Source organism: Lissotriton vulgaris, chromosome 4_1, assembly GCF_964263255.1.
Source record: "Lissotriton vulgaris chromosome 4_1, aLisVul1.2, whole genome shotgun sequence".
In the NCBI taxonomy this organism is placed as follows: Eukaryota; Metazoa; Chordata; class Amphibia; order Caudata; family Salamandridae; genus Lissotriton; species Lissotriton vulgaris.
In genome coordinates this window covers 1,261,560,183-1,261,578,090 of record NC_141691.1, presented here as the reverse complement: position 1 = coordinate 1,261,578,090, position 17,908 = coordinate 1,261,560,183, and the positions used below count along the sequence as shown (strand labels likewise).

The following is a 17,908-nucleotide window of genomic DNA, read 5'->3' as shown; positions in this document are numbered from 1 at the left end:
ATAAAAACAATTGGCCTGGAGTTCAGTCCTTGAGTGTGTGAAACCTTTTGCTCACTGAGTGGGTACAACAAATGCTTTACACTGTCCTCTGGTACTGACTTACTGCTCGACCAAGCTACCACTTTTGAGAGTAAGGTCAGCCCTGACTTTAACCTCTGTTATACCTCTGGGGGTTGTGGTCTCTATACACACTGTACCTTGCTTTGGTCCAGTATATATAGAGCCACTTTCCCACACTTACACATTTTGGTATTCACAGACATTAGGAGTCCTCTGTGAATACCGAAAGTCTTAAAGATAGGGTTTTTCTCAGTTTAGGAGTAGTAAAGTTAGGACTCCTATCTTTAGGACTCCTAAATGCCTTCTGTGAATATAGAAAGTCTTAAAGTTAGGATTTTTCTCAGTTTAGGAGTATTAAAGTTAGGACCTCTAACTTTAGGACTCCTAAAGGCCTTCTGTGAATACCGAAAGTCTTATCTTAAAGTTATGATTTTTGTCAGTTTAGGAGTAGTAAAGTTAGGACTCCTAACTTTAGGTCTCCAAAACTGAGAAAAATCCTAACTTTCGGTATTCACAGAAGGCATTTAGGAGTCCTAAAGTTAGGAGCCCTACATTTACTTCTCCTAAACTGACGAAAATTCTAACTTTAAGTCTTTCTGTATTCACCGAAGGCATTCAGGAGTCCTAAAGTTAGGACTCCTAACTTCTGTGAATACCAAAATGAGTAAGTGGCTTCTATGAATACCACAATGAGTAAGTGCATTCTGTGAATACCAAAATGGTAGTAAGTTGGAATTTTGTCTTAAGTTAGTTCTGTGAATGGGGCCCATAGTTTTCTAGGATTTATACTGCAAAGATACATTTCACCCTAAATATCCCTTTTGCGCAACAAATTCTTTCACAATCTTCCTGGTGAGTCCCATCAACCACATTCTTTCAGACAGTTGCCAGAGCAATCCTCCCTTATAAGAAGTTTCTCACTTGGAAAGTCTAGATCTATTAAAGACACTTCTGGACTATTACAAAGAGACAGCTCGTACAAGCTCATGTGGCGAAAGGACCTACCATAGTTCATAAACATATGTGTTCACCCCCTCTCCACCAAAGGATCCTGATCCCTTTTAGATTGCCAGTTAACACCCTCTAGACCAACACATTCCTGAAGGTCTGGCAAACCTATTTATCCATGGGGTGTTCGCCTCCTGCTCCATCACTATTGAACTTAGCATGACTTTGAAATGTTTCCTGTTCCTCATTTCTCATAGGTAGGTAAGATATCCATCATGTCCTAGCCCTATTGCTTTTCCCCCTAGAGTTACCTTCACGGACTAAATGACAATGCAAACATTTACATATGTATTGGACAACTACCATGACACAAATATGGATTCTGGTGAGCCACTCACATTTTCACTGCTATCTTCTAAAAGCCTTTGAGCGCTCAGGGTTAAGAACCGTCCTTAATGTTTTAAAGTTGATACCCACCGACGGAGAAAATGTACAATGCTCCCCAGAGTTACTACTCTGGGTGGTGAAATGACTTACTTAATTTGCTGATTAAATCAATTAGGCCACTCCCAACTCAGCTATCTTTTCCAAACTTTGTCCTATGTTTCCCTTTTGCCTACCGTATTGGTTCCACCATGTTCCTCTAGATATTTAACATCCATGCCAATACATTTCTTTCAATTGCAATGCCCTCTTCTGAAACAGTCAAACCAGAGCAGTCATGATTTTTTAAACACCAAGGAAAGAAGACTCTGAAAGTACTATAATGTTTTTTGATTGGGGGGCCATAAAAACCTATTGTCTCTGGAAGAGGTGATTTTCTTTATTTTCTCCTTGACACGTGAAAAGTTCTCAGTGAGGGGTCTAATTTCTGTATATCTAAAGAAACCATTCTCTGTACTAAACACTGATAATCTTCTCTCATCTTCACTGAGGATACTATGTAAAGCCTCTGAAAAGTTTTTTTTAAAAATAATACAACACTATATAAATAAGGACATGGCTTAAAAAAATATTTGAAACAGTGTGCATGGAAGGACCATTAACCTTTAAAAGTAACCTGTAACTATTCATGTAATTAGTGTGTTTTACATTGTACCACCCTGCTGAGAGCGACCCCTGACCCTCCTGGTAGGTCGCTCCCCCTCCACGCAGCTCCGACTGTGTGCCCCTGCTGCCGCTGCCAACTCACTGGTAAGTGCCCTCTGGCTTCTGGGCCACTGCTCCCCCCTCTCTGTGACCCATTTTTGTGCTCTGTGCCACTCGTTTTCGCCCCTCTTTCTCGAACCTTTTGCCTGTGTGCCCTGTTTTGTGCTCTGTGCAGCTCGTTTTTTCTCCCCCTTTTCTGCCCCTTTGCCTGTGTGCCCCGTTTTTCTGCTCTGTGCCACTCGTTCCCCCCCCTTTTGTGCCCCTTTTGTCTTCTGTACCACTCTTTTGTCCCCTCTTGTGTCCCATTTTGCTTCTGTTCCACTGCTTCCCTGACGCTGTGACCCCTGCGGCCCGCCCCCTGACCACTCCCTGCTCCCACCTCCCAGCTGCTCCTCCCTCCCACCTCCCCATATATGCCAGACGCTGCACGGAGGCGCTGCGGGTGCGCCAAAGGCACGCCTAAGGCAAGCCCGTCTGCGCCCGTCCGCGCCTGGACCGCGCCTGGACCGCGCCCAGCGCCAGAACCCCTGGACCCCGTGAACGCCACGACACCAGACTCCGCTACTACGCCAGCACCCTCCATGCACTCAACACCGGCCGAAACCACACCTGCTTCCAGGCCACCCCTAAACGGACCCACGAACCCTTCTCCTGCCGCACCTGCAGCTTCACCTGCAACAGAGCCACCAAACCTCCAAGGACCGGACCCAACCACCTACGCTGCATACTCCTCAACACCCGCTCCGTATGCAAACAAGCCTTCGAGCTCTGGGATCTGCTCGAAACCTACCCCCCAGATGTAGCCTTCCTGACCGAGACCTAGTGGAACGACTCCTCGCGCACCAACATCGCCATAGCCAACCCGGACTGCTATAAGATCACCCGCTGGGATCGCGCCAACGGAATCGGAGGAGAAATAGCCATCGTCCACAAGTCCTCCCTCAAGGTCGCCACCTACGCAGACGACACCCTCAACACCGCCGAACACGTGCATTTCCGGATCCACACCGACCCCAACACCACCCTCAGAGGAACACTCGACTACAGACCCTCCGGAACCCGGGCCCAGTTCAGCGACTCTATCGCCAACCTCGCCAGCACCCACGCACTCGCCACGGACTACATCCTCCTCGGGGACCTGAACTTCCACCTCGGGAACAACAACAATGCCAACTCCGCCACCCTGATCGACAACCTTGCCAACCTCGGCCTCAGACAACTCATCACCGCACCCACCCACGCCGCCATCCACATGTTGGACCCCGTCTTCCCCACAGGCACCCACGTCACCTTCAACCACACCACTGAACTTCACTGAAATGAAATGAAATGAAAAATTACATTTCTATAGCGCATAACTACCCGGAGGCCTCGCAGCGCTTTAGACTGATTACTGTGTCGGACCTACGGGTAGTTAGTACGCTTTTGCAAACAGGTAGGTCTTTAAGGCCTTCCTGAAGGACTGTAAGTTACTGTCTTCTCTCACGGTCACAGGCAGAGAGTTCCAGAGCCTTGTCGCTGTATGGCTGAAAGAGCGGCCGCCCCATCTGGCCCTCTTGACTCTGGACGAAGTTGCCAGATACAGTGTTCCAGAGCGAAGAGCTCTGGAAGGGGTGTAGAGTGACGCTAGAGGATGTAGAATGGCCGGGCCTGTTCGATGAAGAGATTTATGTAGAATACACATGGCTTTAAACTGTGCTCGGGCAGCCACCGGGAGCCAGTGGAGATCTTTTAGCGCCTTCCTGGCGGACTGCCAGCGAGGGATGTTAAACAGCAATCGTGCGGCACAGTTTTGGGTGACCTGGAGCCTGTTGACCACTGCCGCAGGGGCTCCCAGATATAACACATTTCCATAATCCAAGCGGGAGAGTACAAGGGCCTGCACCATGACCCTCCTCGCCTGGATTGGGAGCAAAGGGAGCACTTTGCGGAGCATTTTCATCAGCCCAACGCAGGTGGAGGCAGTTTTGCTGGCTTGAGCTGAGAAGTCCAGTGCTTTATCGAGCCAGATTCCCAAGCTTTTTATCAGGGGCTTAGGGGGAGGGGGGACACCGAGACATGAGGGCCAGATGGAAATTAAGTTGGTCAGAGGAGAGTTGCCCAATAACATGATCTCGGTTTTCTCCCCATTAAGCTTAAGGTGGGAAGAGTGCATCCACTTAGCAACAGCCTCTAGACAGGGGCCTAAGTTGTTAGAGGAGCCCTCCGCGTGGTCCAGGGAGACCACCAGTTGGGTGTCGTCAGCGTATGTAATAATACGCACACCGAACGGGTGGACTATCCCTTCTAGCGGCTGCATATAAATGTTAAAAAGGGTGGGGCTCAGGGAAGAACCCTGAGGCACACCACACCTAAGCGGATGCTTTGATGAAACCCCCTCACCCTCGAACACCCGAAAGGATCGCTCGTCCAGGAAGGAGGTCAGCCATGCAAGGGCCGCGCCCGACACACCCATGTTCTTCAGACGATGTAATAGTGTGGCATGGTTAACTGTGTCGAACGCGGCACTTAGATCGAGCAAAATAATGGCTGTTTTTCCTCCCTGGTCCATTATGGCTCTGGCTGCCTCCGTTACTGCCAAAAGGGCCGTCTCAGTACCATGCTGAGGACGGAACCCCGTCTGAGAAACACGCAGTAGGCTGTTGGACTCCAGATAGTCCACCAAGACCTTGTTGACATGTCTTTCCACCAATTTACTCATCCAAGGGAGTAAGGATATTGGACGAAAATTGGACAGGTCATTCTGATCCAGATTTGGTTTCTTTAACAGGGCCCTAACCATCGCACACTTCCATGGGGCTGGGACAGAGTTGGAGGAGATGGAGGTGTTAAGGACGTCCAGAATGTGCGGGCCAATAGTGTCCATCACTTTAACTAGGGCCTGTGGGGGGGCCGGGTCGTTCGGGGATCCAGAGGTAACTTTGTGGACCAATGTATCCAAAGAAACAAGATCCAGGAGGGGAAGGGTGGCCAGTGAACAGGACAAAGGTAGGTCGAAATCTGACATAAAAGTCCGACCCAGGTCATTCCCCCCTGTTGGAAACAGGGAGTATATTGTTTGGATTTTTTGAGAGAAAAAAGTGGCAAGATTATCACAACGAGCCTGCGCACCATCCGCAGCTGGAAGCTCCGGGGGAGGAGAGATTAGAGATTTTACGATCTTAAACATTTCTCTAGGAGCATTCACTGCCTGAGTGATTTTAGTTCCATAGAACTCTGCTTGGGCGATTTTTATTTGATTTTTATAGTGCCTAATTGTGGTCCTGTACTCTGAACCCTTCATCTGAGAGCGATCTTTCCTCCAGGCTCTCTCCGCTTTGCGGCATCCTTGTTTCAAAGTTCTGAGAGAGGGAGAGTACCAAGGAGCCACTTTAGGTCTTTTTATAGCTTGCCGAGAGCTTTTCGGAAGAACTTGGTCAAGAGTCTCAGAGATCCAATTGTCAAAGTTGAGGGCTGCCATATTGGAGTTGCTCGTTTTTGGAGGTGGATTTTTAAAGAGGGCTTGTTCCCATTTAAGGGGCGATAAGGAGCTCCACTTCCTACCCAAATATTTCTCATGGGTTTGTGGTGTAGGGGGGGTGCCTATAGGCCAGGTAAGGGGGATTAAAAAATGGTCGGTCCAAGGTAGAGGAATCGGAGCTTTGGCCAGAAGAGTGTCAAGGTTGCTATAGACATGGTCCAAGAGGTGTCCTTTGTTGTGTGTTACAAGGAACCCCTTTTGAGATAGGCCAAATGCCTGAAGATTTGAGCAGAGGCTATTGGCGGCGCCATCCAAAGGATCATCAAGATGCAAGTTTAAGTCGCCTAGCAGGGTGAGATTAGATCCGGTGACCACCAGGTTAGCTGCCAAGTCCGTCATATCAGTGACGAAATTGCCAAGTGGGCCAGGTGGTCGATAAACTAAAATACCGGAGAAAGTACAAGTAGGAGAAAATTGAAGTGCGTAGCATAGGCTCTCACAGGCTGACGTGGTAGAGGAGGTGACACGACATGTATAGGTATCTCTATATATGATTGCCAGCCCTCCACCCCTACCCGACTGGCGATCCTGTCGTTTGATGGTATAGCCCTGGGGGATAGCCCATGCTACTGCTGGATCATTTTGTACCTGGAGCCAAGTCTCAGTTAAAAAGAGGGCCTCAGGATTGAGTTCCTCGATCAATAACGCCAGTTCTGTGTGGTGTTTGGGCAGAGACCGGCAGTTAAGAAGATACATGTTTTTATTGTGCGTAAAAACGTGTGTGGCTGGAGTCGCGGCTACACGCCAATGACATGTTTTACAGCCGGCACAACTATTGATCGGGAGAACCGAATGTAAACAACGTGAGTCAACTCGAGGACCGTACACCGCTGCATCAGCATGGGCGTCCGCAGGGGTGGGCAAGGGGGTGCGCTGCCCCCCCTGGATCGCCGGTCCAATTCCTTTTATCCTTAATGTTCATGATTACAGCAGGCTGTTCCCCTGCGAGAAGCCCCAGGAGTTTAAATGTTCTCTCACTTGGGGCCTCTCGCACTTCTCTTTGAACTCTAGAGGCTCCAGCAGCCCCTCCCCAACCTCGAGCAGACTTTGGACAGGCCCATTGTCATTCTGTCTGCTGCTGATCACCACATAAAGAATGACAATGGGCCGTCTGCCTTTAACTTGCCTTGAAGGCGAGTGATGAAGTTACAATTTTGCCCCCCCCCCTGGACGGCGAGTGACGAAGTTAGAATGTTGCCCCCCCCCCCCCCCTGGAAAAATTTCTGCGAACGCCCATGCCTTCAAGAAACCAACCACGCACCACCGCACCCAACAGCTACCTCGCCGCCGCTGGAGCAAAGTCTCAGAAAACCAGCTTATCACCACCCTCACCCAGAACCCACCCACCGACCCCACCAACCCAGACGCCGCAGCCCGCAACCTCAAACAGTGGATCGACGACTGTGCCAACACCCTCGCCCCGCTCAAGAAACCTTCCAACATGCGCGCCAGCAAGAGAGCCACCTGGTTCACCAACGAGCTCCAGACCTCCAAACGCGCATACCGGAACCTGGAGAAGAAATGGCGCCACGAACGCACACCAGACAACCACGCAGCCCACAAGGACGCCACCCGCAGAAATCACCACCTCATCAGATTAGCCAAGAGATCCTCCTTCAAAGACCGCCTGGACAACAATGCACACAACAGCAAAGAGCTCTTCAGCATCGAAAAGGAACTCACCAACCCCAGCGCCAACGCCAACAACATCCCGCCCTCACAAGAACTGTGCGACTCGCAGGCCATCTTCTTCCACCGCAAGGTCGCTGACATCCACGACAGCTTTAACACTAAAACCGCCCCAACTACACCAGACTGCACCTCCCCGCGACACCACCAGCACTAATCGCCTGACCTCCTGGTCCAACGTCAAGAACGACGAGACACACAAGGTCATGAACTCCATCCACTCAGGATCTCCGTCAGACCCGTGCCCACAACACGTATTCAACAAAGCAGATGCAGCCATCGCCCCCCAACTATGGAAGGTCATCAACATCTCCTTCGAAACAGCGACATTCCCGGAACGCTGGTAGCACGCCGAAATCAACGCCCTGCTCAAGAAGACCAATGCGGACCCCAAGGACCTCAAGAATTTCCGCCCCATCTCCCTGCTCCCGTTCCCAGCAAAGGTCATCAAGAAAATCGTCAACATACAATTGGCCCGCCACCTCGAAGACAACAACATCTTGGACAAGTCCCAGTCCGGATTCAGACGAAACCACAGCACTGAGACAGCCCTCATCGCCGCCACAGACGACATCAGGCGCCAACTAGACAACAGTGAAACATCAGCCCTCAACCTCCTGGACCTGTCAGCCGCCTTCGACATGGTCTGCCATCGCACCCTAAAGACACGCCTCCAAGAAGCCGAAATCCACGAGAAGGCCCTCGACTGGACCACGTCCTTCCTCTCCGGCAGAACCCAGAGCGTCCGTATCCCACCCTTCCGATCCGAAGCCACCGACATCATCTACGGTGTCCCCCAGGGCTCATCCCTTAGCCCGACGCTGTTCAACGTCTACATGGCCCGCGTCGCACAAGTGGCCCGCCATCACAACCTCAACATCATCTCCTATGCCGACGACACCCAGCCCATCCTCTCCCTCACCAAGGACCCACACACTGCCAAAACCAACCTCCACGAGGGAATGAAGGCCGTCGCCGACTGGATGAGGAGCAGCCATCTGAAGCTGAACTCGTACAAGATGGAGGTCCTCATCCTCGGACCCACCCCCTCAGCCTGGGACAACTCCGGGTTGCCGACCACACTGGGAACAGCACTGAGACACACCGACCAGGCACGCAACCTAGGAATTATCCTCGACTCCTCCCTCTCCATGTCTAAACAGGTGAGCGCCGTCTCCTCCTCCTGCTACAACACCCTCCGCATGCAATGCAGGATCTACAAGTGGATCCTGACCAAAACAAGAACGGTGACACAGTCCTTCGTCAGCAGCAGACTGGACTACGGCAACGCACTCTATGCAGGAATCCCAGACAAACACCTACGACGACTACAACTCATCCAAAACGCCTCCGCCCGACTGATCCTCATCGTCCCCCACCGCAGCCACATCACCCCCACCTGAGATACCTACACTGGCTCCCCGTCAACAAGAGAATCACCTTCAAGCTCCTCACCGACGCACACAAAGCACTCCACAACGCCGGACCAGCCTACCTGAACAGCAGATTCAGCTTCTACACCCCCACCCGCCAGCTCCGCTCCACCAGCCTCGCCCTCACCTCTGTCCCCCGCATCCAACGAACAACCTCCGGTGGCAGATCCTTCTCCTACCTCGCCGCCAAGACCTGGAACACCCTCCCTGTCCACCTACAGCAGACCCAAGACCTACTCGCCTTCAGAAGACTCCTGAAGACCTGGCTCCTCGAGCAGTAGCGGCACCCCCTCCCTTCAGCGCCTGGAGACCCTCACGGGTAAGTAGCGCGCTTTACAAGTACTCTGATTGATTGATTGCTGCCTAAACAAGACTCATATAAGCATTAGTGGGCCATTCATTAAGTCTAGAGTTTGGAGCAAAAGTCAACAAATTGTTCAATGTGGTCTAAATATGAGTCTATAATGTCCACTTTTCAGTCACATGATTACCTCAACTTGTTTGGATAATGCCGTCTCCTAAATTGGCATCCAGGGCTTCCATATTTACTGTGCGTGTGATCAATTTTTATTCACAATGTGTCCGAATAAGTATATAAATCAGATATAGTCAGAATTGCTGTGATTCCATGGAAGCTTAAATATCTTTCCAGAAAGCCCTTTTGATTTCAATTGAGACTGTTACCTGATGCATTCGCCTCTGGTCTTCAATTGTGTTTTAAATGGTTTAAGTTCACTGTATGTCACAAACAAAGACAAAAAAGACATGTACACATGATGACAAGACATTTTGTGATGGGACTGTTAAGCAACTAATTACCTTACAAACACAGGCACCAGATTCTTCTGCACAGTGGCAAGTGGTTTGTTTCTCATCACACCACGCTTCCCGAGTCCCCCTCACATCACACTCACAGGGTACACAGTTGGGATGACCTCTAAATCCGAAGGCACATGTGTCGCAGAGTTTGCCTCCAAAAGCTTCATGGCATTGGCATTGGCCTGTCAGGAGATCACACTGAGGATTGGTGGAGCCTAAGTCACTACAATTGCAGGCCTAAAGACACGAACACAATAGAAAATAGTTAATAGCAGAAAACAAAATCATTGCATATGGCACAACATTTAAATTTGAAATTTGACATGCTTATATTAAGACTATATATTTGTTTATTTAAGAAGCATACTGTCTATACAATTGCCCATTTTGCAATGCTTTCTGAAAAGTATGCCCTCAGATAAATTTGAGATCCGTCAGAACTTGGCGAGTTCTACCTAGTATCATGTACTTCCTTGCAAAAGATTTAGTGATTGTGGTAGAAAAACATGATATAGTGACACTGACCAAATTAAGGTCTTGAAGAAGGCAAATTGCTGGTAGCTAGCCCTGAATGGGATTCAGTTGGGGGAATGAGTTTAAAATCATAACAAACAAATCACCCACATCTGTAACTTGGAACATCCTTTAACACCATTGAAAACCCCTATGGAACCCACTCAGAACTTCTGTTTCATTTCCTCCTTGTTACTGATAACGTAGTGATTCAACAGCCATTATGTATTCCTACAGGACGAAAATAAGTTATGGCCACGGATATCATGAACTCGTGTTCTTGGTCAACCTTTTCTGATGGCCCAGTGAAACACTCACTTGAGACACACAGTTTGATCACATGTCCAGCATTTGACAAAGAGCCAATAGGCAGTCTCCCTACAGGAGAAGAGATAAAAAAAGATATGCAACCCTGAACTAGTAATTAATGTAACCACAGCCAGTCATCAGATAGCCTGATATGAAGGGACAGTAGCCAACACTCACTATGTGTTCTTTGTATGTTCCCTTTTTAATCAGACTTCAACACAAGATGGAACACTTTCAGCAGACTGAGATTATTTTCGAATTTGCTGGTGGAAAAACACAGAGTTGGGAAAGAAAAATGACCTTGCCAGGACAGCACAGTGTTTCCAAGCTGTGTAGGGGAATGGCATCCCAATATCGTACCCATATATTTAGGAATTACTAAAACTTCTCACAAAAAGGCAGACTCCGGTTGAGATTCTTGAGAACCAGTTTCATCCATTTAATTCTTGGAGATTATAGGTTCCACACTTTTGCTCACCATAACACGCAATTTAACAATCTATGGCTCATTTAACTGTAACTGATACCTGCTTAAGAACTTGCTTAGTGACCCCCCCAAAAATACTAAAATAATTTCAGTCTATGGAAAAAACCACCCATTTGTATCACAGTTTTGATTACTACTTGAAAAGAATAAATCTGAGAGTATAAGATCCCTTGGCACTATGTTACCTGTGGGGAGTGGAAGAATTATCTGCCCAATCCCGAAAAGAAGATCGCACCTCCAGCGAAGATATCCACCACTCAACATTGGCTTAAACTCCTAACCGCACTCAATGTCCAACCCACCATCGTGGAATCAGCAAAATCTTTAGGCATAACACTCGACACCAATCTCAACATGCAGCAACATGTCAGCAAAGCTACAAAGGGAGCGAACTTCCAGATCAATACTCTGAGGAAACTTAAACCCTACCTCCCAGCCAAAGACTTCCAAACAGCGGTGCAAGCACTAGTCATCCCACGAATTGAATACGGCATCACCTCCCTCTGCGGACTCCCACTAACTACAACCGCACCACTAAAAGCATCTCTAAATGCTGCAGCGAGACTCATCACGGGGTCAAAAAAGCACTCCCACATCACCCCTGACCTGAAATCCCTGAATTGGTTGCCGTTTGAAGCCAGAATACATTTGAAAATAGCCTGCATGACACACAAGGCTGTACACCTAAACTCACCCGGCTACCTTGCTCAGAAATTGACAATCTCTGGGGGAGTCAGAAACACGAGAGGCGCAAACAATCTTCTGCTGAAACCTCGAAGATTCCGGAAGGAGAAAACATACAAGCGCTCTTTCTCAGGAATGGCGCCTAGGATTTGGAACTCACTCCCTCCCGAAACAAGGCTTCTCTCTTCCACTACACTCTTCAAAAAAGAAGTAAAAGCTATCCTCATGGCTAAATTCACCTGTACTACTATCTCGAACCCTATCAACACCCTGCGATGATCTACATTACTTGCTTGACCCGTTATCTATCTGTACGAGCTGTCTTATCACCCACTTGATTGCTTTGCAGCCACCCAATTGTATTATTTGTATTTTATGATCTACTGATTTACTTATTTGACCCTGTTCCCTCATGTTCCCTTCTGTACTCTGTGAACTATCGACCTACCTATTTGACTTTGTTCCCTCATGTACCCGTCTATGTAAAGCGCTCTGATATCTGCAAAGATCTTGTTCGCGCTATATAAAACTCTGAAAATAAATAAAATAAAAATAAGACAGCTCTAAATGAATATTCAGAAATAGCTTAACGACCACAGCCTTCATGCTTATCTAACCATGTTTTAAGAAATGAGGCAGTAATCACGGCTCACGCTTGTTTTGAAGTTACTCAGCTAATAGATGAAAATGCATGTGCATTCCTAACATGTATGTTTTTTACACATAAACCTCATGTCAAAAGTGGAAAGCTTTCCACTGCAATGCACCTTCATGTAAACAGTGTTGCCTATTCAATTTGGCCAACTACGGTGGCAACACCACTATGTCCTAGCTGTCTGTGTAATTCAAAGGCAGCCCTTAATATTGCTTAGCATATCATCTTACCTTGCATCCGAGAACAGGGGCATGGCCCCAGTAGTTTGGTTCACATAGTTCGCATTTCGGGCCCAGAGTATGAGGCGGGCAGATGCATCTGCCATTTTCAGGGTCACAATTATTCTGTGTGTGAGCACAGTCACAGGCTTAAAAGAGAAGAGGGAAAAAAGGAATTAGTAACATCTTACAATGCAGATCACTGCATCAAGCAATGATCAATACAACCCGCCGAGCACACAATTGCAAGAAATTAAGGGGCATATTATCAAGGGAATTATCTCAGCTTTTTTGGCTTTAAAAGCCAAGAAAGCGGAGCTAAAATGATCTCCCTATCAGCAACAGGGTGCTAACACGCAATTTTGCATGTTAGCACCCTTTTTCTCTACGCTTCCCCTTGCATCTCTAATGAGATGCAAAGGGGGCATTCCAGAGAAAAATAATAGGAGAAATGTTGTTAAGCGACATTTCTCCTATTATCAAGGATTTTGCTAACCCTGTTAGTGATAAAAAAAAAGCAGCACTGCTTTTTTTACACCTGGTATTTTCCTGACTTAGCCATGATATCCTATGGAAGGTGGATATCATGGCTAAGTTTGTGAGCCCCTATCATCAAGCTAACGCCAAACTTCGAGAGATTATCGTTGGTTTTCCAGCGATAATCTCTCAATTGGCAGTTAGCGCGAGGATTTTTATCACTTCTGAGATAAACTTTGCTAATAGCAAGTTATCTCTGCGATAATTTCCGGCAATGCTTAGCGTTAAAAAATGTGTTGCTAAGCATCGTTAGCGATAAATATCGCTAAACGTTGGTAATATGCCCCCCCATTCCTTTAATTATTTACCATGTTTCATTTGTTTTCCATTCACTTTTGCACCACAGCACTTGAGCACTCATCTGCGCACAGCCTCACTCACCTTAATCCACTTTTTTCAATTCCCTTTATCAGTAAATTCAAATAAAAGATGAATTTAACCAGAGTTCTAATTTTATTGCACTGCAATGATAGCAGGACAGTGACAAAAGCACCAGTGTTAATTTATAAGTTGTTTTATAGTGGAGCAGTGTGGCTCAGGGGTTAAAGGCGGCAGACCCGGAAGCTGAGATCGGCCCTGGACCAGGGTTCAATTCCCCGCCTCGGCGGGTCTTGGGCTAAAAATTCCACGGACTCGATAATTCTCGCTCCGGTGCCTTCTCGACTCACGGGTTCAGGCTCTGGGCAATAGCTTGCTTAATCTCCACAATGGCCCCTCGCGGCGGGATGCCTGGCTTTCACCTTGTGGATACCCTGCCTGGGGTTATCTCACAGGGGAATACCAGGACGGGTTCCCTAAGCAAGCGCCGGGAAACCCACTGCGGGTAGCTGTGCGCTATATAAGCTCAAATACATTTACATTTTTACCCATCTACCTCCATGATGTGTATTTAAGGCATAGAAGAAAAGTATAGGGACTAAAAGAAAAGGAAGTGAAAGGTGTCGGAGTAATGGAAATGGGGGTCGTGAGAATATGCTACAGGTTTTATGAAGCTTTAGCTCCATCAGGAGAAGGATGATGTTGTGGGAAATGGGATCTAGTTCTGACATGTTATGTACCACTACATCATGTTAGTCGTTTACCTTGTTATTTTGCGATTATGTGATAGACGGCCACCATTAATGCAAGCATACTCACAATATGCCAAGGATAGCTGCCATTATGTCATGATTCGTCCAACAAAGGGGAGAGGATGTGGCCCAATGGCTAGGGCGGTCAACCTCAAATCTGGGGAACCTGGTTCAAGTCTCGGCAACAACGCTCAACATCCTGTGATTCTGGGCAAATCACTTAATCTGCACGTGCCTGACAAAAATTAATGGGTCCTTATGTAACATAACTGGCGCTCATGTAAAGCACTCCAATACCTAATACCTTCAGGTCAAGTTTGTGCTATAAAAAACCCCTGATAAAAAAAATGTAAAGGAAATTTGAATAGCATTCTACATTACTTTATCCTACCTAATTAGCCATGCTGAATAGACTTTGTATTATCCCCCAATTAATGTTATGCTACTCCAAGAAAGTGAGTCTGAGGTTAATTCTTATGTGATACGCTTTTATGTTTTTTTAACTTTAAGAGGAGGCATCTTGTGTAAAGCATGTTTGTTCTACACAACAAAAATAGTAGGATGCACAGACACCACAACACACGCAACATGGTGAGCTTTAAACTCCTCAAACCCCAACTGGATGTTATTTGCAGTGGGGGTCTGGGGGGTGGGGAGGGAGGAGGATCAGACACTAAGAATATCCTGAAGAACCCAATGGAACATTGTGTACGTTTCTGAAAAATCTGCAGCTACATAAGCATGAGAAAATGTAGTAAAACTGTGTTGATTGTGTTGATAAACGTGTACTTCTCTCCCCAAGTTAGCATGAAGGCCAGAGTCCATAAGGGCACAGCTTGCTTACCTCTAGCCCATATTTATAAAAAAGTGAAAATGTTAAAAGAAGCAAACAGTTGTTGTCTCTTACGTGTGCATCCTCCATCCTGGAATGCATAAAAACCAGGTGCGCATTGGTCGCACTTCATTCCAGACACGCCCGGTACACAATGACACTGGCCATCATCATTGCACTCTTCTGAGACAGAGCCAGATGCACTGCAGTTGCAGGAGATGCATCCCTGTCCCGTGGTCAAGCCGTAATATCCAGACTGTGAGAAAAGACAGGTAATAGACTAAGTCACCCTTTACTGCTTATCCATAGACTCATTTGCAATCCTACAAAGCTTATAGATCTGTGGGGCACCTGCTACAATAAGATTTACATTATCTCGCGCCGCGCATAAAGAATATTTGAGACAATTGACATCAATTCACATTCAATTCGCTCTACACTCACTTCAGATCCCTCCTTAAGACTCACCTATTTCGTTTAGCCTATAATTCAAATTGAAAATCCTTCTCCTCTCTCCGGTCCCCCTCACTCCTCTCTGTCCTCACTCTTGTTCTTGCTTTTTTCTCCCCCACACTGCCTAGGTAGCGACCTACTGTCCTTCTGCTCTAGCGCCAAGAAACTGTACAGTGTATGCTGCGCTTTATAAATGCTTTTCACATCACATCACATCAATCTCTGTCTATCACAAAATTCAGTGCGATACACATCTTGGAAAATACCTCACAATCTTACGTTAAATCCAGAAAGTAGATTGTCAGTCAACAAAGTTGGACACAGCATAACATGAGTCATGTTAGCTCATGTAATACAGATTTAGCCACAAAAACCAAAGAACATTTTTTGCAGATTATCCAAAGGCAGAGCTGAGGTTGCAAAATCACTGAAAAGAGTCAGGCTTTCAGTATAAATGAAGTAATAAGTTCGAGAAAAATTGGCACAAACACTGGCTGTGTCTAGATTTGCCGATCCTTCGGAAAACCTAACTAAATCTTGGTATTCATTCGCACGACAATCACAGTTCTGTTTTAAATGGGCAACGCAGCTCTAACATCCAATGCACAAGATGGTTTAACAGAGGATTAATGCCTCGTCTAGTTTCAACTTTCCAGTTTATGTTTTTGTTTGCTATGTCTAAAAGGGAGGAAAATCCAACCAACCAAAAATGGTATACTGACTTAATTAGAACCAGATTATATACAGAGCCTTTGTACGGAAACATGGTGAGTAGTGAATTTTTTGCCTGGATGTCAGGTGGCAACCTTAATAAGAACCAAAATGCCAACTGGTGCAAATACCAAGTCAGACTTTCATTAATATAAGTGTTTTAACAAGTGTGACATTGATCGTAAATCCGCTATCCCTCATTTATCATCACGTGTGCTAAATCCCTAAAGGTGCATGTGTTCCTGTTGTATAGATGCATCTTGTGGAGGTGAGCACATAGTCAGGGTTTTTGAGAGACCTGTAGGAGCCGAAATACCGGTCGGTAAGACCGGTATTTAGTAATTGGCATGTAGGGGCCCTATTTTACTGATTCGGTAAATTTACCGAATCGGTAAATTTACCGAATCAGTAAAATACCGAATCAGTATTTTTACCGATTTGGTAACTTCCTGATGTAGGCGGGACTCTTCTGAGTCCCAAAGGCCGTACAGATTCGGTATTTTACCACCCAATCCAATTGGGTGGTAAAATACCGAATCCAGGTGTGCATGCACATGTGTGCATGCACACCTATGCCATGTGACAGACAGACATGCCCTTAGGGCATGTCTGTGTGCCACATGGCACACATGCCAGTATTTGGGGTGCTAGAGGGTGTCAAAGTGACACCCCCTGCACCCTTGCTGGAATTGGTATTTACCGAATCGGTAAATACCGATTCGGTAATGCCCATTGATTCCTATGGGCTTCAATGCCCATAGGAATCAATGGGCATCACCGAATCGGTAAATACCGATTTTTACAGAATCGGTAATTCAATTACCGATTTTACCTACATCTCCCCCCTTCTATTTTACCGATTCATAAATACCGAATCGGTAAAATTCGGTATTTATGAATCGGTAAAATAGAATTACCTACATCTGGCCCAAATCCTACAGTTAAATGCAGAATTCAGGCAGACGTGTCGTTGGATCAAAGATCCCCATACATCATTGTGTTAGACCAATGTGCTATGCACTCAGAAGGTGCACAAGACCTAGCAGTATGGTTGGCAGATTTCACTGAATTACATTGCTACAACCGGTGGAAATATGCAAGTGTTAACACGTAAGCATGATGACTACTTAGGACACTTGGGAGGTCTTTTCAAATCAGTGGAGCAACAGCACACCATAATGCAGCAACAATGCCATGTATAGAGGGCACTCCCAGGTACTAAATGAAAAAAGGGTGAGATGATCAGATGGCGCAGATAAAAAGCAGAAGCCATTTAAAGTAACCCGGTGGAAACCTATTTAGGATATTAGTATTGCAGAACATCAATTTCTCAAGCTTGTGACCACGTTTCCGCGTGTGAGTTCTGCTTATGGTTGTAGTATTAAGGGCAGAGGAGGCTTGGTGGATGAGCATTCCCGTCTTCACCTACGAGCAGGCCCCCCCTGCATTAACCTGATAGACAATGACACTATGTGGAACTTTGTTATTGAATGCTGGTCTTTTATCCATCAGTGATCAGTGGCATATGCCTTCTGAATCAACAGTTTTCCCAGTGCAGGACCTCAGACTCTCAGTCCTTCATAGTGGAAGTGGATTATAAGATTTTCAGAAACGTAGTGCATTGGATGAAGGTCATGCAAGGAAAAGGTTTATTTCAACTACTTTTCCCAGTGGCACTCGTTTTATGTCCGGATATTGATAACGTAGCGATTGTGACCTTAATACCGGTACCTTAATACTTAGTACTAGTATATCTCACCATTGGAGACGTTTTTCAATTATTAACACCAATGGGAGATCATTTCTGTGAATAGCATCTAG

At 46.6% G+C, this 17,908-nt stretch overlaps 1 protein-coding gene across 1 annotated transcript in view; it reads right to left on the bottom strand.

Annotated features, from left to right (window-relative positions):
- The window catches only part of LAMA1 (laminin subunit alpha 1), a 533,346-nt gene that overhangs the window by 239,839 nt on the left and 275,599 nt on the right, over positions 1-17,908 (bottom strand). The window contains exons 21-23 of the mRNA XM_086965467.1: positions 14,999-15,179; positions 12,497-12,633; positions 9,619-9,855 (exon numbers count right to left, since the gene is read on the bottom strand). Of these exons, the coding sequence (XP_086821593.1) occupies positions 9,619-9,855; positions 12,497-12,633; positions 14,999-15,179 (555 nt within the window). The remainder of the gene's footprint in view (positions 1-9,618; positions 9,856-12,496; positions 12,634-14,998; positions 15,180-17,908) is intronic.